General features: G+C 59.5%; 1 protein-coding gene across 5 annotated transcripts in view; it reads left to right on the forward strand.

Moving 5' to 3' along the window:
• Nucleotides 1–17,077, forward strand: part of KCNN3 (potassium calcium-activated channel subfamily N member 3) — a 137,607-nt gene that overhangs the window by 105,935 nt on the left and 14,595 nt on the right. For 4 of the 5 annotated variants that reach the window (XM_026485294.4, XM_026485295.4, XM_044379094.3 and 1 more), the window contains 2 exons: nt 3,841–3,982; nt 10,435–10,545. In XM_026485294.4, coding sequence (XP_026341079.1) covers nt 3,841–3,982; nt 10,435–10,545 — 253 coding nt within the window. The remainder of the gene's footprint in view (nt 1–3,840; nt 3,983–10,434; nt 10,546–17,077) is intronic. The other variant, XM_044379093.3, reaches the window with a different exon arrangement.

Here is a 17,077-nt window from a genome sequence, read left to right on the forward strand (position 1 = left end):
GGCTTCATGTGAAGGGCGCAGAGGAGGCCAGTCTCTGAGTCCTGCAGGTCTGAGCATGTCTCCGCTCTCCCTTCAGACTCCACAATACCTTGGCTGCTTTGGAAATACTTTCCCTTTAGAATTTCGAAACCGTTGTTCCAGGCCTGCTGGCTTCCAGTGTTGCTGTCAGCTAGTCCAAAGTTACCCTGATTTCTGGTTCATTGTATTTGACCTCCCCCTCCCTCCCTCTCTCCTTCTATCTCCCTCCCCATCTCTCCCTCTCTCCCTCCCTCTCTCCCCCTCCCACCCTCTCCCTCCCTCTCTCCCTCACTGGCTCTGGAACTCCCACAGCAGCTCTCCTTCCCCCTGTGTTCTGAAATTTCACAGTAATGTGCCTCAGTGTGGGTCTTTTCATCCACTGCGCTGGGGACAGGGGGCCCTCAATCTAGAAACTTACGTCCTTCAGTTCTGGAAAATTTTTTTGATGATTTCTTTAAGATTACTTCTCTCCTCCTCCTCCATTTTTCCAGTTCTCTTTCTGAAACTGTTATTATTTGAATTGGCAGATGGGTTCAGTGATTTTCTCCTATTTTCATCTCTGCCTTTTGGGAGACCCCTCCACTGACCCCCAGCCCTTCTAGAAAGACCCCCTTGTCCAGTGTCGCCTTGCATCTCCTGGGGCCAGAGTGTTGTCTCTCTCACGGTGTTGACTCAGGACAGGGTTACCCCACATGCTCTTCCCTGGTCTGCACGGGATCCAAAGTCCTGTGTCTTTGTTGAACTGACTCGGTCTGTGGCTTTCACGTTAGAGACTCTCCTCGGGTTTCTGGGGACCCCGGTTGTCTGCCCGTGTGGAAGGTCTGAGGGGCATGTGCGTTTAATTTGCCGCCAAGTGTCACGTGGTCGCCTGTATCTACCATTTGCCTCATAATATTAAAAAATGAAAAAAAAATAGTCCACACTCTAATGAGAAATTAATAACTATAATAACATCCTTAAAAAACACACACGCCTTTCCTCCCTAGCCCTTAAAGAAAAAGATGGTTCTCTGAAAAATTCCCTGTTGCGAAAAATAGCATGACATGAGTCCATGGATGTGTGACCGGTGCAAACCACGGCACTATTGCGAATAGGTTTGAAAACACCTTCTCCTCTCCACGCCCACAGCCCTCGATCCCCAGCCCTCGCGGCGGCTCATCGCCTCCCGCCCGGTGAGCCGCACGCCTCTGTCTCCATGACGCGGGACAGTGGGTGTCTCCGTGACCCCCAGAGGGGACAGCACTCAAGTCTGACAAGCGAAGCGTGAGTGGCGTCCGCAAGACCTGCTTCTACTCCCCACACGATTAGCAGCAATAGGGTGGTGTGTGTGAATGAAAAAGGAACCCGCAAGAACATAAAGGAATTTGAAGAAAAATAAAACCGTGAATCGAGCATCAAGGTGACGAGACAGCTCCCTGTTGCTGCTACCCACGCTGACCTCTCATTTCTTCCTCTCGGCGGCCACTCACGTGTGAGCAGGGCCTGCGGGCCGCTGAACGCCAGCGACACTCGGCTAAGCCTCGGGTTTGCAAGGAGAGGGACGCTGTGAGGCCCTCACGCACGGCCGCGCCAGGAACGTGGGCAGAAGACAGGCCACAGACTAAGCCCAGACACGTGGTCGGCGTCCACGGGGCTGACGAAGGCGGTCGCCTGCGGCCGTCGCTTCTCCTTGGGCACCTGCAGACCTTCCAGCAGGTCCGTGTAGGGCCCGCCGCCGTCATCACTCCGCAGGCAGCTGTGGGACGAGTCTTTCTCAGCTACCCAGTGTCCCGTGTCCCGTCCGTGTCCAAGAATGGACAGTAGCTTCCCTCATCCCCGTATCAAACGGCTCTGCAGCCAAACTTCAAGACACGTCTCCTCGCTCCCCGGCTGGCACACCGCCCCCTCCATATTTCTCAGTAGACGTTTCTCAGACGGACGGCACCAGCACCTGGACAGGGACTGAGTGCCACGTGCTGGGGCGGAGCGCGGGGCAGGTGCTGCCCGTGGGGCACGGCCCTCCTAGCAGCAGACAGGGGAGCCGGCTGCCAGACTTGGGTCGCTGGCCCACAGCGTGGAGCCACTTGAGCAGACGTGGGACTTGAAGCTGGGTGAGCGGAGGCCAAGGCCACAAGCTCATGTCCTCTCTGCCCTGAGCCCCAACCTTGCCGTCCTCACGCCTGACCCGAGACGTCTTCAGGACGAACCGGTGACCCCGGCTCTGCTCACATGCACATTTATGTATGTGTCATGGGCTTGCAGCATGGGGCTCTCTCTGAGCGAGCCCCACGTTCAGTCTGTCACCGAGTCCGGCTGCTTCACAGACTCCGAAGCCCACCCCTCCCGGGAAGGATGCCCTACCACCAGCTCGGTGCAGGCCCTGGGTGAGGGGGGGTCTGCCGCCACGCACCCCCCCCCCCAGGGCAGCGCACAGCAGTGGAAGGGACAGGGGCTGAGGGGATGGGAGCGGGAGGCACCTGGGACAGGAGCAGGGCACGCTCTGTCTTGGGGATCCGAGTGGGCGGCACCAACCTGTACCACTTCCGCCCGTGTGGGCTGACGGGCAGACGCAGGCGGAGGAGGCAGCCAACCAGGAGAGGGCAGGTGGGGCGGCAGGAAGAGGGCAGGTGGGCATCTTAGCAGCGGGGCTCGGCGAGGGGATGCCTGTCGTTGCAGTGTTCCCCTGGAGTTCTGGGTGCACATGCCCTGGTGCAGACAGCTTGGAAAGGCCAACGCACGCATCTCTGTTTGCTGGTACAGGTGTCAGGCTGGGGCCGGACAGCCCACTGCCAATGTGCTCCCTCGAATCTGTTCAGGCCAGGCTCCGGTGGGTGGTGAAGGCTCTCCGCTGCACCTCCCTCCCAGCACCTTGCACCTGCTTCCCACCTGGCTACCTCACCTCTGTGTCCTAGCTTTTAAAGCATCCTGTGAAGTCCCTCGTGTGCGGTCCAGGCAGATCCTGTTAGCAAACACTCTGAACAAGGACCCACCTTCGTCTGCCCTGCCACCCCAGGGGCAACCGGGCCCACCTGCCGCCCGGGAGTCGAGCCCCGTTCTTTCAGGAGGGTGTTCCCTCTGCCTGAACACCCTTGCTCCTGGCCTGCCTGGAAACTCCAGCCTCTCACTAGCCTGCCTATGTTTGGGTCAAGGTCGCTGCCCGTTGTCCCCTGTCCACCCACTTCTGCAAATGTCAGCATCCTCCCCGGCCCTCGCCGGAGCTGAGAGCCCTGGGGGCAGGGGCTGTGTGCTGTTGGTCTTTGTATGTCAGCATAGAGCCTGGCACACAGCTGGCTTGGTGTCTGGGGATGAGAGGAGGCAGGGAAAGGACAGGGCGCGGTGGGCCCCGGACAGAGCAAATGGGGGCAGTACCGTTCCAGCGGGCGCCTCCCAGGGTGGGGAGCCCAGAGCCCCGTCCAACTCAGCAGGGGGACCGTCAGCGCCCCTGCAAACAGCCCTGAGAGCCCCGTGGCGACAGCCTCCCTCTGCGCCCCGGGCAGGTGCCCCTTCTCTGGGATTACAGAAAATTGCTAAGTGTGTTTGGTGATTTGTTTGACGGTCTCCCCTGTTCAGGGGCCTGTGATTTCAGATCAGTCACATCCACACACACTGTCGCTGAGAAGGGAACATCGGAGCTTTATTCCCGCGACCTTCCATCCAGAGCTGTTTCACCAGGCACGGTGTGCCTCTGGGGGCAGGCCGGCGGCGGGCGGGCGCCTTGGTCGCCACCACCTGCAGTGTCCACCTCAGCAAGACCCGTTTCCTCCCCAGCAAGGACCCATCCTCCCACAGCCTTTACCCTGGGGCCGCGCTCCTTCCACTAAAGTCCTGTCTCCCCCTCGGCAGGTACCATGACCAGCAGGACGTCACCAGTAACTTCCTGGGCGCCATGTGGCTCATCTCCATCACATTCCTGTCCATCGGGTACGGGGACATGGTGCCCCACACGTACTGTGGGAAAGGCGTCTGTCTGCTCACCGGCATCATGGTGAGTACCTGCCTCCGCCCACCACCTCCTTCCCTCGGAGCTGCGGGACTGGAGGGGTCCACCCAGCAGGTCCCGCCTGGACGCTGCTGCACGGGGGGAAGGGCAGATGCTTCTCATGGGTTTAGTTTCCTTTTCTAGCAGGGGACTCTGTCCCGGTTCCAGATAGTTAATGGCCTGTTCACAGCACCCCCCCCCCCGTACGGGCCGGGCAACGCTGGCCTGGGTCTGACCCTGCACTCCCACCCGCCTATGGTCCACTCACCCCAGTAAGCGTCAGGGCTTACACTAAACTGCTCCCTTCCTGCCCAGACACCCCGCAGACTTGGCCCCACGTCTGAGAAAGCTTAGCCTGAAGTCACGGCGGGGGGACCGGGCAGGGCCCTGAGCCTGTGACAAGTGGGAACGGAAGGCCTGCCCTGCGCTCCTCACAGGCTGCCGGTGAGGGTGGACAGCTACGCTGTCTGCAGTGAGGGGCCACAGGCCACTGGCGCCCACCACCGCTCCTGCACTGGCCCCGAGATGCGTGGCTGGCCTCGCGTCTCGGGGGGACAGGCAGCCACTGCTCTGGGACCCTGAGGCTCAGAGGAGAAAGCACGCAGTGAAGCCAGGGGTGGGGTTGATGAGGTTGGGGAATATACGTGAGGTTCAGTGGGGTTGAGTCGAGAGCCGACGACCAAGAGAGAATTCTTGAGGCGTCTTTGGTGCAAAATGGTGGTTTATAAAAGCACGGGGACAGGACCGGTGGGCAGAAAGAGCTGCTGCCCCGGGGTGGTGAGGAATGGCCCGTTATATACCCTCAAGTTGGGAGGGGGTTAGGGATAGCGTAAGTCTCTAGGGAATTTTGGAAGCAAGGTTTCCAGGACCTTGAGGGGGCTAGCTACTGTTGGGAAAAGTTCATTCATTACCGTCTAATAAAATCTGAGTCATGAGACCCTTCATAGGTATATCGGTGGGCCGTATGCTGGGGGGATGATTGCCAACACGTATCTTGGGGGGTTAGAGATAAAGGAAGTTTCCAAAGGAATTTTTATACGTTAAAGTAGACTAACAGGATCTTGGTGGAGGGGAGGGGCTCAGGCTAGGACTGTCTTTTGCCCTTAGCAAAGTATTAACATGGAGGCCGCTGAGTTCCTAGAGGAATGTCACCATGCCTGTTTCAAGGACTTGTCAATGGGCTGTAGGCAGTAAGGACTGTTCCTTTGTCCTTTAGGGCAGCCAGGAGTGCCTGAGGAATGTTGCATACATCCCCTGGTGGGGGGGGGGGTTGCAGGGTGTCAGCTTCTGCTTTGTTCTCAGCTTGCCTTCCGTTCCCTCATCAGGGTGTGAGGGTGCACAGGCCCGCGGCTCGGCTCCAGGTCCCCCGTGGACACCACAGCCCAGAGGAGCCCCTCTGCAACCCCCACACTTGGGTGAAAATCTTTCCTTCTGGTGCCCCTCAGACTTTTCCGTCTGAAAGGGAACTATTCCTTTCCTCAGCAAAAAGGGGGCTAAATCCTCATCAGGGGTGGGGTGACAAGGCAGCTGAGTGCGAGGCCCCTCGGAGCAGCCCCCCCGCCCCCAGCAGGAGAGCCCAGCACTGCCATCTCCTGCCCGGACACAGCCCTCTCCTTCTGCGCCCTGAAGCCCCTTCCCACAGAAGCTTGGCCCAGGGGCGCAGAAGCCCTGGCTCAGGGGTGAAGCAGAAGCTTAGCGCCGGCGGGGAAATCCTGGGTGAGCGGAAGGCCTCAGAACAAAGGCCTCCCATCCGTAGGTAGGCGTCTGTCTGACGGGACTCCAGCTGCCACCAGGAACCAGGCAACGACCCTTCCTTCCAGAAAGTAGTGAAATGCTGCCCGAAGGCCAGAGCCTTCCTGTCTCAGCGGCTCCCGGGCCGGGCTCTGTGCCTCAGGACCGGCTCTCGGGGGATGAGCCCCGCTCCCCCTCAGCACCGAGCTGCGCCCCGTCTCCCGGGCTGTGCTCTGGCCAACCCGCAGGAGGCAGGACCCCCGGCCCCACGTCAGCTCCTGGGGATGGGGGGTCTTCGGCACGGGGTTTACTCCTGGGCCTGCAGCGTCTGCTCCGAGCCCCGAGGGCTGTCCTCCTGGAGCGAGGTGCGGTCAGAGCGGAGGGCCAGACCCCCTCCCTTATTAAAACACGGTGCAGGCCCTTCCTCTTCTCTTTCCCTAAAACCCTGCCGCGTAAATCTGAGCCTGTCGTGTTCAGGCGCCCTGTGTTCATGGTCAGTGTTCTCACCCAGGTCCAGGTCAGTGGCCTCCCTTGGGGTCGGCCCCACTGAAGAACCTGGTGGCGTTTTTCTAATGAATGTGACTTTTCTAGCTGAGTCATTCTTGCCAGGGTTTGGCAGTGCGAGCCGCCCTTCCCCTCCCCCGCCTCCCCCGGCGCCTCTGCCGGCAGTGACAGGTGCCGCACTCCAGGTAGGGCTCCCCGTGCGGTTGCCATGGACACCTGGCGGCAAGGCTGCGGGAGGGGAGGGAAGGGGCTGTGTGTGCGTGGCTGTGAATTGTCTTAATCATTGTTTTCTCCTGGCAGTCCCAGAAACGGTGTCGTTATCAACCCTTAGGCAGGGTCTGTGGTTGTCTGAGCAACCTGATGTTGTTGGCCCAGACCTGGTGTGTTCCAGGGGTTCGGCCACTGCGGATCGGTCAAAGTCCGGCATCTTTCCTGAAGAATGTCCTGAGACAGGGCAGTCGGAGAAAGCTATCCGTGGTCAGTCTCCAGAACCGGGCGTGGCGGCCCCCTTAGGGCCACCCGTGGAAGCCTTTCGGCTCCGCAGGCATCTGGGAGCACGTGGGGCCCCCAGGACCACTCGGTGGGAGCCCCGCGTCAGGACAGCGAAGCCCGCACTCACTCTGTGGACCCTTCCTGAGTTTGGGACAAACAGACGAAAGCTGTAGGACGTCTGCTGGGGACCCAAGCTCCCCCCACGGCCTCAGGAGAGATGCTCTTTGAATGTGGGGGCGCGTTCTGAGTCGCTCTGGAAGGAGGCTCAGCCTCTCCCTGAAACACCTTGCTTTCAAACCAGCTGTGCCGTGGAGTTGGCTACAGAAACAGAGCTGCCCAAGGCCTCCAGGCTTCCCTCTGCCATTTGGCACCATCCCTGATGCTCGAGAGGAGGCAGGCCTGGTGTGGAGGACCCAAGCTGCGGATGAGTTGGCGGGTTCACCCGCCCTGGCCACTCCTTTCTCCACCCGCTCCTCGAACCCGGTCGAGGGGGACGCTGCCCGTCCTACCCTTCCTGGGGAGCAGGAGCTGGCCAGATGAGACCCGGGAATCCAGCTGCTGTCAGCTGTGACCGAGGACTTGGCACACTGGAAGGCAAAAGTCTGAGTCATGGATTTGCTCCGTCGTGTGACCCCATGGACATCACACCAGCAGCTGCTTACCCCTTTCTGTCCCACGCCGTCCTCCTCACGGGCCCCTCTGCCCACGCAAGGATGGCGGGAGCCGGCCGAGGCCTGTGTGCCCTGTCTCCTAAAGTCTCCCCAGGCTGGGACGAGGCCCTGCCCACTGGACCCCACCGTCCCAGGGGAACACAGGCGATCGTTACCGCACTTAGGGGAGAGCACCGTAGGGGGGAGGGGCTCCCATGACCCGTCCTTCATCTCCACCCAAGAGCCAAAATTGACCATTACCTTATTTTTTCTTTTTTAAAGATTGATTTATTTATTTTAGAGAGAAACGGAAGTAGAGAATCTCAAGCAGACTCCTCGATGAGTGCGGAGCTGGTCTTGGGGCTCAATCTCACAAGCCTGAGATCAGGACCTGAGCAAAAATCAAACGGTTTAACCAACTGAGCCAGACAGGTGCCCCTTGACCGACCTTCTGACTCAAGTCTTGCCTCCTTCTTCCTCCTGCCTTCCCCTCCTCCTGCGCTCCTCCCGGGCTGTTCAGGGCGCAGCCACGGTGTTCCCTGTCCGGTCTCTGCTCCAGCTCGCTCTCTCTCTGCACCCCTCCCCTCCCTTCCGTCCCCCCCCCCCAGACTTTGGCAGCTACCCACCACTTTCTGAAGGTTCCTGATGTCTGACCCCATCTTTACAAGGTTGCGTCTTAATGGAAATGACCAAATGAGGCTTCATTACTGGCAACTTCCTTAATTACATCCAGCTGATGGATTTTCTAGAAGAAAAATAAAGTTGAGAGTATTCACGGCTATCTCTTCAGGTTAGACTTAGCGGTTAAGAACCAGTGCCCTCCAGAGAAACAGTCACAAGGGAGTCTTGGCATCTTTAAGTCAAAAGAAATGGAAAACTTAATCCAGTCCACCCTCCTGTCTCCATGCAGAAATTCATCTTCATCGTATAAAATAGATGGTTCCTTAGTTAAAACATTTTGGCTTCCAATTAGAAGCCCCCTGCATTTAAGCAGCTGGGCTGTGAGCCATGGCAGGGGCCAGGGACCCTCTCCTGGACCCTGGAAATCCAGGATGGTGCACAACGGATCATTTGATGGGATCCCCAGAGCAGTGTGGTGAGTGGGGGACCCCTCCTCGGCACCTCTGCCCCCCCCCAGCTTGTAGGGACGATTGAAGTAGAGCTCTGCTCTCCTGGCCCCAGGGGAGGCGAGGGAGAACGGAGCCTGGGGAGGGCCCTCCAAGTGATGCCCCATTTTTAATACTATGATACGTCCTGTTTGGGCTTGGAACTCCCCACGAAGGGGAGGGATCGTACTCGGCCTGGTTGAGGGGAGGGAGCACCCCTCTTCCCTTCAGAACAGCTCCTTTTAAGCTCTGTGTTGCTTTTGGAGGCTTGATTAAATCAACGACAGCCATGGGCCAGGCTGTCCAACGTCCCTTAAAAACTGGGCACAGTCTTCTGCAAGACACAGATGCCGAGAAGACACAGCCATCCCCAAGCAAGAGAGGAAGATGAGGTCGGAGAAGGAAATTCACACCGACTCGGTCCTTGTCAGTTAGTTGTGCTGGAAGCGGGCGGTTGGCCAAAGGTACCAGGAAACAGGAAATTAGTCCAGAGCAAATGCCGTGAAGAGCTGGGGGAGGGCATTGCCCCTTCAGCCAAAGCCTTACACCAGCCGGGCCTTGCTGACCGTGGCGGAGCCGGCCCGTCTCGCCACACGCACTCCTCCCAACTGCAGTGCGCCTTGTGTACCTTTGAGAAACGTTTCTCTCGGTTTCTGACCCATTCTGTTAGACTGATGGGCCAGAAACATCGTCGATGGAGCCCTTTGGCCCTGGGACCTCCAAGTGCTATGCCAGGCTATGGCAGCCACAGCGACAGTTTGGCATCTAGAGGCAAAGTTCCTCTTCGCCCATGAGGGAGGGCAGGGCAGTCCAGACCAGTGTGCAGGGCAGGGCGAGGGCAGGGCGTGGCAGGGGCAGGGGCGAAGCAGGGGCAGAGCAGGGTGAGGGCAGGGCACGGCAGGGGCAGGGGGAGGCAGAGCAGGGCAAGGCAGGGGCGAGGCAGGAGTGGAGCAGGGTGAGGCAGGGGTGAGGCAGGGCAGGACTGACTACTGTCCCTGCAGAGGGATGAGCCGGCGTCGGACCTCTGCGTCCCTGAGCTCGCAGGCAGGCGGGGAAGCACACCCTCCAGGACTCAGACTCCGTGGGGAGGAAGTGGGAATGTACCACTCCACTCATTTCCAGGACAGTCAGGCTGGCGCCCCAAGGGCCCACGGAGGGGGTTCTGTGGGACCCCTGTGTGCCCCGCAGAATCAGAACATCGCTTGGGGAAGTACTGAGGGCTGCCGCGGGCTCCCTCCAGCCCTGGTCTGGGGCAGGAGCCGTGTGTGTCCCCACAGTGTTTCTGGCGAGTGTCCTGGACGAATGGAGAAGGAGCTCGGTCCTCCCGCTAAGTCGCAGCCTGGACCTTCGAGTACAAAGACCCGAGTGAGGGACAACCCCTGTTCCAGAGTGTGCACACTCATGCCAACCCTGTTCCCCTGGGGCATGGTGTGGGGGGTGCAGACTGGGGGGTGCAGTGTGGGGCATAGTGGGGGCACATTGGGGGTACAGTGGGGGGTGCAGTGGGGTGCAGTGTGGGGGCACAGTGGGGGGTGCAGTCCAGGGTGGAGTGTGGAGTGCATGGCAGGAGCTGCACCGCCCTGACTCTGGTGTCAGCATGGCCTTCCCTCTTCCCGGCCCCTGGTCTGGAGCGGGGGTGGGCTTGGATAAACAAGAGGGAGACAGGTTCCAGTGTCCAGACCGTCCGCCCGCACAGCCTTGCCCAAGACCGACTGTCTGCTATTGTAAATTCCCCGGAGCCTCAGCCCCACCCGGCTCCATTAGCAACTGGCTGGGCCTCTGAAGACTCAGTGGTCTCCCCTCCCCTGGAGGGAGGTCAGCTCTGCAGCTAAGCCGAGAGCCTGGGAGGCCCTCCGTGGGGGTGGCCACCAGGGCCCGACCGGCCAGAGACCCCAAGCACCCATGGGCTCCTGGAACCCCACAGTCTTCTGCCTGCAGCTTGCCTTGTAATCACGCCCCCCTCTGTCCCCCACAGGGTGCAGGCTGCACTGCCCTCGTGGTGGCTGTGGTGGCCCGAAAGCTGGAGCTCACCAAGGCAGAGAAGCACGTCCACAACTTCATGATGGACACGCAGCTCACCAAGCGGGTAAGAACCACCGTCCACGCCTGAGCGTCACTCAAGCCCAGTGTGCGAGCCGGCCTCAAGGAGACGGCCGAGTGCCGTAGGTCAGGGCCACACCTCTCCACGGGGGCGGGGCCAGGAGTCCAGACACCTGCGAACGGCCTCCACACGAGGGGCGCGACCCCTCAGCACCCCGGGCGCCTGCCTTCCACTAAATCGTGTGCGCGGTTCAGACAGCCAGAAAGCTTTCCTGACAACTGAATGGTGCGTCGGTGGCATAACCCACCCCCTCCCCTAATGGCCCTGAGCCAGTCACCCCGCGTGAAGCAGCATTTCTGTTCAGGCTCAGACAACGGTAGGAAGGGCAGAGTCTTGTCTACACTGAACGTGGGGCTCGAACTCCGACCCTGAGATCAAGAGTCACACGCTCCTCTGACTGAGCCGGCCGGGCGCCCCAGGAAGGGCAGTAGAGTCTTAAAAGTGATATTGTATTTAAATCCAATTCTTTAAAAAAAAATCATTGAAGACGATCCTCACAGCAGAGCCCACATTTCTAATGATGTTCATCGAGGTGTCGTCATCCTTTCACCCACGGGGGCTTCTGGGCAATGCTCTTCACTTGCGGTTGGGGAGGAGACGTGCAGGAACGGGGAGCTGGGTCAGCGGCTGGAAGTCTGCCACCCACCGAACTGTCAGAGAAGAGACAGAAACCGGTCCTTCCAGGACAGCAGCCGGACGAGCGAGGCAGGAGCCGTTCCTTAATGACTGCTTTTATGGAGAACTCTCCAGAGCTGCAGGCCGAACGGAGGTCAGCAAGAGGATGCCTTGCAAGACTCCTCTTTCTGCGACGAGCGTCAGACTCCGTGCTGGGGTCTGGGCCACGGTGGCCCGTCTTCCTGGTTCAGGACCGAAGTGGCTTAGGGGGCCCATGAGCCCCTAGGTGCTGGTTTGGGTTTTTGAACGCTATAGAAGATACTCTGATGACCGCTGCAGCCCAGGAAAACAGTGTTAGCAATAGAGTCGGAGGCAGGAGGGAGAACAGAGGCAGGGAGGCCAGCGCCGGGGAGGCAGCCGGAAGACGCGCGGTTGCCCAGGCCTCTGCGCTTCTCAGCAGAATTATTTATGGGGTTTGATTGTCTGTTCTTTGATTCCATGTATTGGGTTCTTTAAAGAGTCTCCACAGATTTGCAAAGGGATGGGTCCCAGCAGGTATCCCCGCCTTGTTGGCAGGCAGACAGGTGCACAGGGCCCGTCGTGGCCCCGATGAACAACAGAAGGCGTGATGTAGCCTCAAGATGGCAGAACGGAGGGCTGTTCCCGCAGTGTCCTGAGTGGGATTCACCCAGAAGCCTGTGGCCCAGCAGTCTTCTTCAGCCCCACAACATGCACACGAGTCCATTTCGGCACCAAGCAAATTACCCCGTGATTGGCACCGCCGTGTGTAGACACAATTGCACCCGGTGCTGGGGTGGCTGGGGGGAGGCAGGGGTGAGGGCGGGCGGCTCTGCCTCCAGCCCCTTCCCTGCAGCTGCTTCCTTAGAGCAGAGACTGGCAGTGGCATATTCTGGTCCGCTCCGTGAAATCAACAATATACTTTGTATTTCATGCCATTCCCGCACTTTCTCCATTTTTCACCCCATAAATCAGACGGTAGAGGAAAATAAACTGAGGCGAGCCCGCTCCCTCGTGTGACAGGAAAATGAACAGTTTGTCTGCAGTCTGACTGTGGAAGGAGCTGACGCTGTGGTCGCTGATTCCCATCCTTCAAAAATAATTCCATAAATCCTCCTCCAAGCCACTTACTTTTTGAAAAGTAGGACTGAAAATCAAATCAACACATATCTGTGGCTCATCCATGAGCACCAGGTATCTTTTAAGCTGAATACATCTCACTTTTCTGAGAACACTTAAATATGTCGGAATGTCCCTTTAATGTCTAGTATCTTCTCCCAGAGGAGCAAGCAATGCGAAGGGGCGAGCAGCTCCTGCAGAGCGAGGATTCTCGCGGGCCTGGCGGGCCTGGGGCTTCCAGAGGCTCCTCTCCAAAACCTTGGCTGGAAGGAAGGTACTGGTGAGCTGCGGGAGCCCTGGCCTCAGCTCCCCCGGGCTGTGAGGGAGCCCAGACCCTCTCCCTGCCCCCACACCCCCGCCCGTCCCCTCCGCCCCCCCCCCCCCCCCCCCGTGCCCAGAGCCCAGCGGGGGTGAGCGCAGTGTCTCCTGAGACCTCAGCGAAGCGCCAGAGAAAGACCCAGGCTCGGAGGAGCCGACCGCGGCGTGACCAGAAGCCTCTCAAGAGCGGACCGGTAGTGCCTTCCACAGATAAAAGCAACTTATTCTGACAAGTGCAGGCAAACCTAATTCTTCAAACACCTAAGCAAACAGAGAGAGAGAGAGAAGAATTGTAATTTATTCATCCTAAAAATACGCGGAAGTTCGAGCTGATCCGTCCTGCCGGTCTTGCTGTAAGGGCACCAGCCCCGGGTGGGCCGTGAGAGTCACACGGCTTTATGCCTTTGCTGTGCGAGCAGAGAGGTGGCAGGGCCTGCTGGTGGCACGGGGAGGAGCTCAGTCCCGCTTCTCCTGAACCCGCGGCCCTCCTCATGTCACTTGTGTAACTTGTCAACTCTTTCCGGCACTTAGTGCGATCAGACCTTCCCTCAGTGACCTCACAGGGTCACTGCCGTTATTCCAGAACTATCATTTCTGGCTGCCCTCTGGGCCGGTACTTAACATATATGTAAATGCCACACAGAGAGACTGGAAAAAAGATGTGTGCTCCCCGTCTTTCCCCCCATGCAATGCTGCGTGTCCCCATCTCTCCGTTTTATGGAACTAACCATACCCACCGTCAGGTCACCCGCTGGACACCACCCTCTGCTCCGGGGACACCAAGATGGGCACCAGGCAGTTCCTGCCCCCTAACCAGCAGGGCAGGCTGCGCACGGACAGGAGACGTTCTGTTTGCCACGTCTACTCTCCACGTCGGGCCTCAGGCAGCGTCACAGCGTGGGCCCTTGGCTGAGGACTGTCTGTCCTTATCCGTGAGGGGTTCTTGCCCCAAATACTTTACCTAAGACCATTTCCCCATGAGGTCAGTGAGTGAGACCCAAACCAAGACCAAAACCTGTCTTTCCTACCCTAGTTCCCTCTCCTGTCTTCCCTGGTCTCTAACATGGGAACTTACAGCATCTGGGACTGTCCTCTGCCCCGGGCCCCCGGGGCCTGAGCTGCTCCCACACTCTGGCTTCTCCAGGCCCTCTGCTCACCACACTTCGAGCTGTCACGGGTGCTCGCTCCCTCCCCCTTCGTGAGTCTCCCTGACCCTAGTCTTTCTGCTCTTTGCTTCCCTGTGGGTCCCCTGAGGCTCCAAGACTTAGCTATGAACATATCACCACCCTGCTCAAAACCCTTGGACCCACTCATCAGTGCTAAAGAAACCTTTTCTTTAATTGTGAGCCTATGTAGAAGTTTTATCACAGTCCTGCTGAAAATACATTCTCTTCCAGCAGGCTGATGCAAGGATTTACTCATCACAGATCTTAATCTCTTAAAAACTTACCAAGTAATCGACTGATGGTATCAAATACTAATCCTCCCCCAGAAAGGGCCTGTGAATGATCTCGGTCACAGAGCTCTGTCCCAGACAGGTTGGGGACAGTTTTCTTCAATAAGAGTACTACAAACACTGAGCTTCTGAGCGGGAGGGAGTCCTAGGGACAAGACTCAGGTCCAGAGACGGGCGAGGGTGGGCGCCCAGCCACCGCAGGTGCCTGCATCCCAGCTGGGGCGGCCGCACACTCTCAGGCCTGCCCGCAGCCTCCAGCCACAGCCCTGTGGGTTTTCCGGAGCAGTCGGTTCCTGGGAACTTGGCACGGTGCTTAGGGTCCCGGGCCTGCGGGTCAGAAAGGCCAGCCCGCTAGCACACCAGCCGAGTATCACATCGATAGCAATGTACAAGGAAGCACCGTCCATCACCATGTCGCACGGGGCAAGGAGCTCCAAACTCCACTGTCGGACCACAGAGACCCACCCCTCCTCACTCCCTCCCCCAGCTCCCGACAGCCACAGGGCAGAGCCAGTTCCAAGCCTTGAGGCTGGCTTCCCGGGGCTTCCCCGGAGGAGCAGAGAAGCCTGAGAAGGGGCACGGGACAGGACGGGACGGGCTGGAGAGAGGGTGGGAGCGGAGAGAGAAAAGGAAGCCAGAGGGAGGTCTGTGAGGGTCAGGGTGAGTCCGCAGGGCAAGGCCCTCCTCCCCAGCCGTGTCTCAGGGACTCTTTCAGTCAAGTGTGTGAAGAAGGGCCAACCCGCAGGTTCTCGGGCTGTGATGCTCTCCAGCCCTTGGTTCAGCTAAATCTGACCCGGGGATGCGTGGGGGGGAGGGGGAGCTCCTTGAACTGACTTTTGGACACTTGCCAGGTCTGCATCCTCTCCCATCCCTTCTCCAGCACCGCCCCCCCGCCCCGAGCTTTCTGGCAGCTACTGGGCATGCTAGTACATTCCTCCCTGGAGGGTCACAGGGCGGTGGGGGGCTCCCTGAGGCTTCTGGAGGCACCTGTCCCAGGCTGTCCCGTGTCCCCCTGCAGCGGGAGGGGTGACCAGAGCAAGCCATGGGCGTGGGCAATCGGGCCAAGAGCTCAAGGAGCAGACAAGTGTGTTCTGTGACGTTTTCTCTGGTTGGGGGTGGGGGGCAGGGAGGAAGATCATGTCCAGTGGGGGGAGGACACCGGTGGAGCTGCCACGAGCTGAAGAGCCCGTGGCCAGGCTCTGTGCCCAGGGGTCCCCGTGCAATCGCTGAGCCTTGCTGTCTCTCCCCGTGAAGCTCTCAGTCCCCGATACTTCCTACTGATACTAGAGGCCACGTCCCATCTGGCTGAGACCGAGCCGTCGAGAGCAGGTGTGCTCCCGACTTGTTCACCACAGCGTCTTCAGCCCCAGGACGGGGTTTGCGTGGTAGGCGCTCCTTGCTGTTTGAAGGAATGAGAAAGTAAACTGAGTCTCACGGAGGTTCAGTAGCAGGGCGGAAGAGGGGGTCCAGTGCCAGCCCTCAGGAGGCTTCTCTGAGGGCTGAGGAAGCGGTGGACACAGCCTGGCACACCGCAAGTGCTCGGGCCCCCGCCACAGGGGACGCACACATGTGTTGGGTCAAGAGCGTGCGGACCCCAGCAAGCACTCAGCTGTGTGCTCGCATGTTTGGGGAACAGAAGAGCCAGCCTTCCGCGTGCAGGCAGGACCCCTCCGACGGCGGCCAGCCTCGCTCAGCCCTTCGCGGCCCCTGATCTCTCCCAGCCCCATCCCCGCCCCAAGGGCAGCTTTTGGCCCTGGCGCGCCTGCCCTCCAGGAGAGCTCAGTGGTACCAAGCCCCCCTCAGGAGCTCAGCGGATCCCAGGAGGGGCACACGACCTCCACCGCTCCCTCCGCAGGACGTTCCAAGCCATCAGCCACGTGAGGCAGACGGGGGCCCTGGCTGCGGCATTTACTGTCAGCGTCGGAGGGCACGGTGCCGTCCGAAGCCTGTGTCTGCCCTGCAGGAGTTGACCTGCTTAGCTCTGTGCCAGGCCGGCCGCTGTCAGTTCACTTCGAGTCCGCACCGAGGCTGGCGTTTCACATTGCTTTCCCGAACACACAGGGGCCTCCGGTCCAACCCAGAAAGATGCTGCGGCCGCCTGTGTCCGCTACCCAGGCCCAGCCGTGACTTCACAGCCTCACGCTTGGCCTCCCCGCTCCGTTACGTGGCTAAGTGAGGGCCCTGAGGAGTAAAAGAAAACATGCGAATGTCTTTCCAAGTCCTTGATCCTGGGAAATGGGAAATGGTGTTGTTTGTGTAGAGAGGCTGTCTGGTCAGGTCGCTCTTCGGAGCACACGAAAACCGTATGTTCTCCCTGCACGAGGCTCCCGTGCGACTCCGGCCCTCGCGCCCGACCTCTGACACCGCGCCCTCCTATTCTAAACAGGGGTTTGGGCTCGTGGGCGTAACTAACGTGCGTGTGTGCGCTTTAGTTTACCAGTCGTAGCTTCACGGTGTCCGTCTGTGGCTCGGTTTCTTCCTCTGTCAAATGGGGATCATCCCAGTCCCTGCCCAGGGAGTTTGTGGCGAGGGGTGGCCGAGATGCGTGTGCGGTGCTCGGCCCCGAGCCCGGAGCCCCATCCGCTTTGCTCTAACTGCCTCCGCTGGGCCTCCCCACAGCCTGAGGATTTATTTTCCCACCTGATAGATAATTATTCCCAAACTGCTCAATAACCCAAAGAGCGAGGTCGAGCCGGCAGGCTGTCTGCTTTCGCGGCCTGCTCCTCACCAACACGGAGACAAGCGTGGAAGGCCACCCGCACCGGCGTCCCGTGGCTCCACCAGCCTTCCAGGAGGACACGTGCAGCGCAGGGGCTCTGCTGGTCGCCCCAACTGCCGAGAGAGGGTTTTTTTCCCGTTTTTCTGTGAGGCCTTCCTTGGAAGCTAAGCCCCCAGGAAGACTGAGGGTTCACCCATCAGGAGACGTGGGCAGTGGTAGGCCATCTGCAGAGGGAGCCGGGGTGGTGGGGGGCTCCGGAGGGCCCCCTGGTC

This window comes from Ursus arctos, unplaced genomic scaffold (genome assembly GCF_023065955.2).
Source record: "Ursus arctos isolate Adak ecotype North America unplaced genomic scaffold, UrsArc2.0 scaffold_2, whole genome shotgun sequence".
Taxonomy (NCBI): Eukaryota; Metazoa; Chordata; class Mammalia; order Carnivora; family Ursidae; genus Ursus; species Ursus arctos.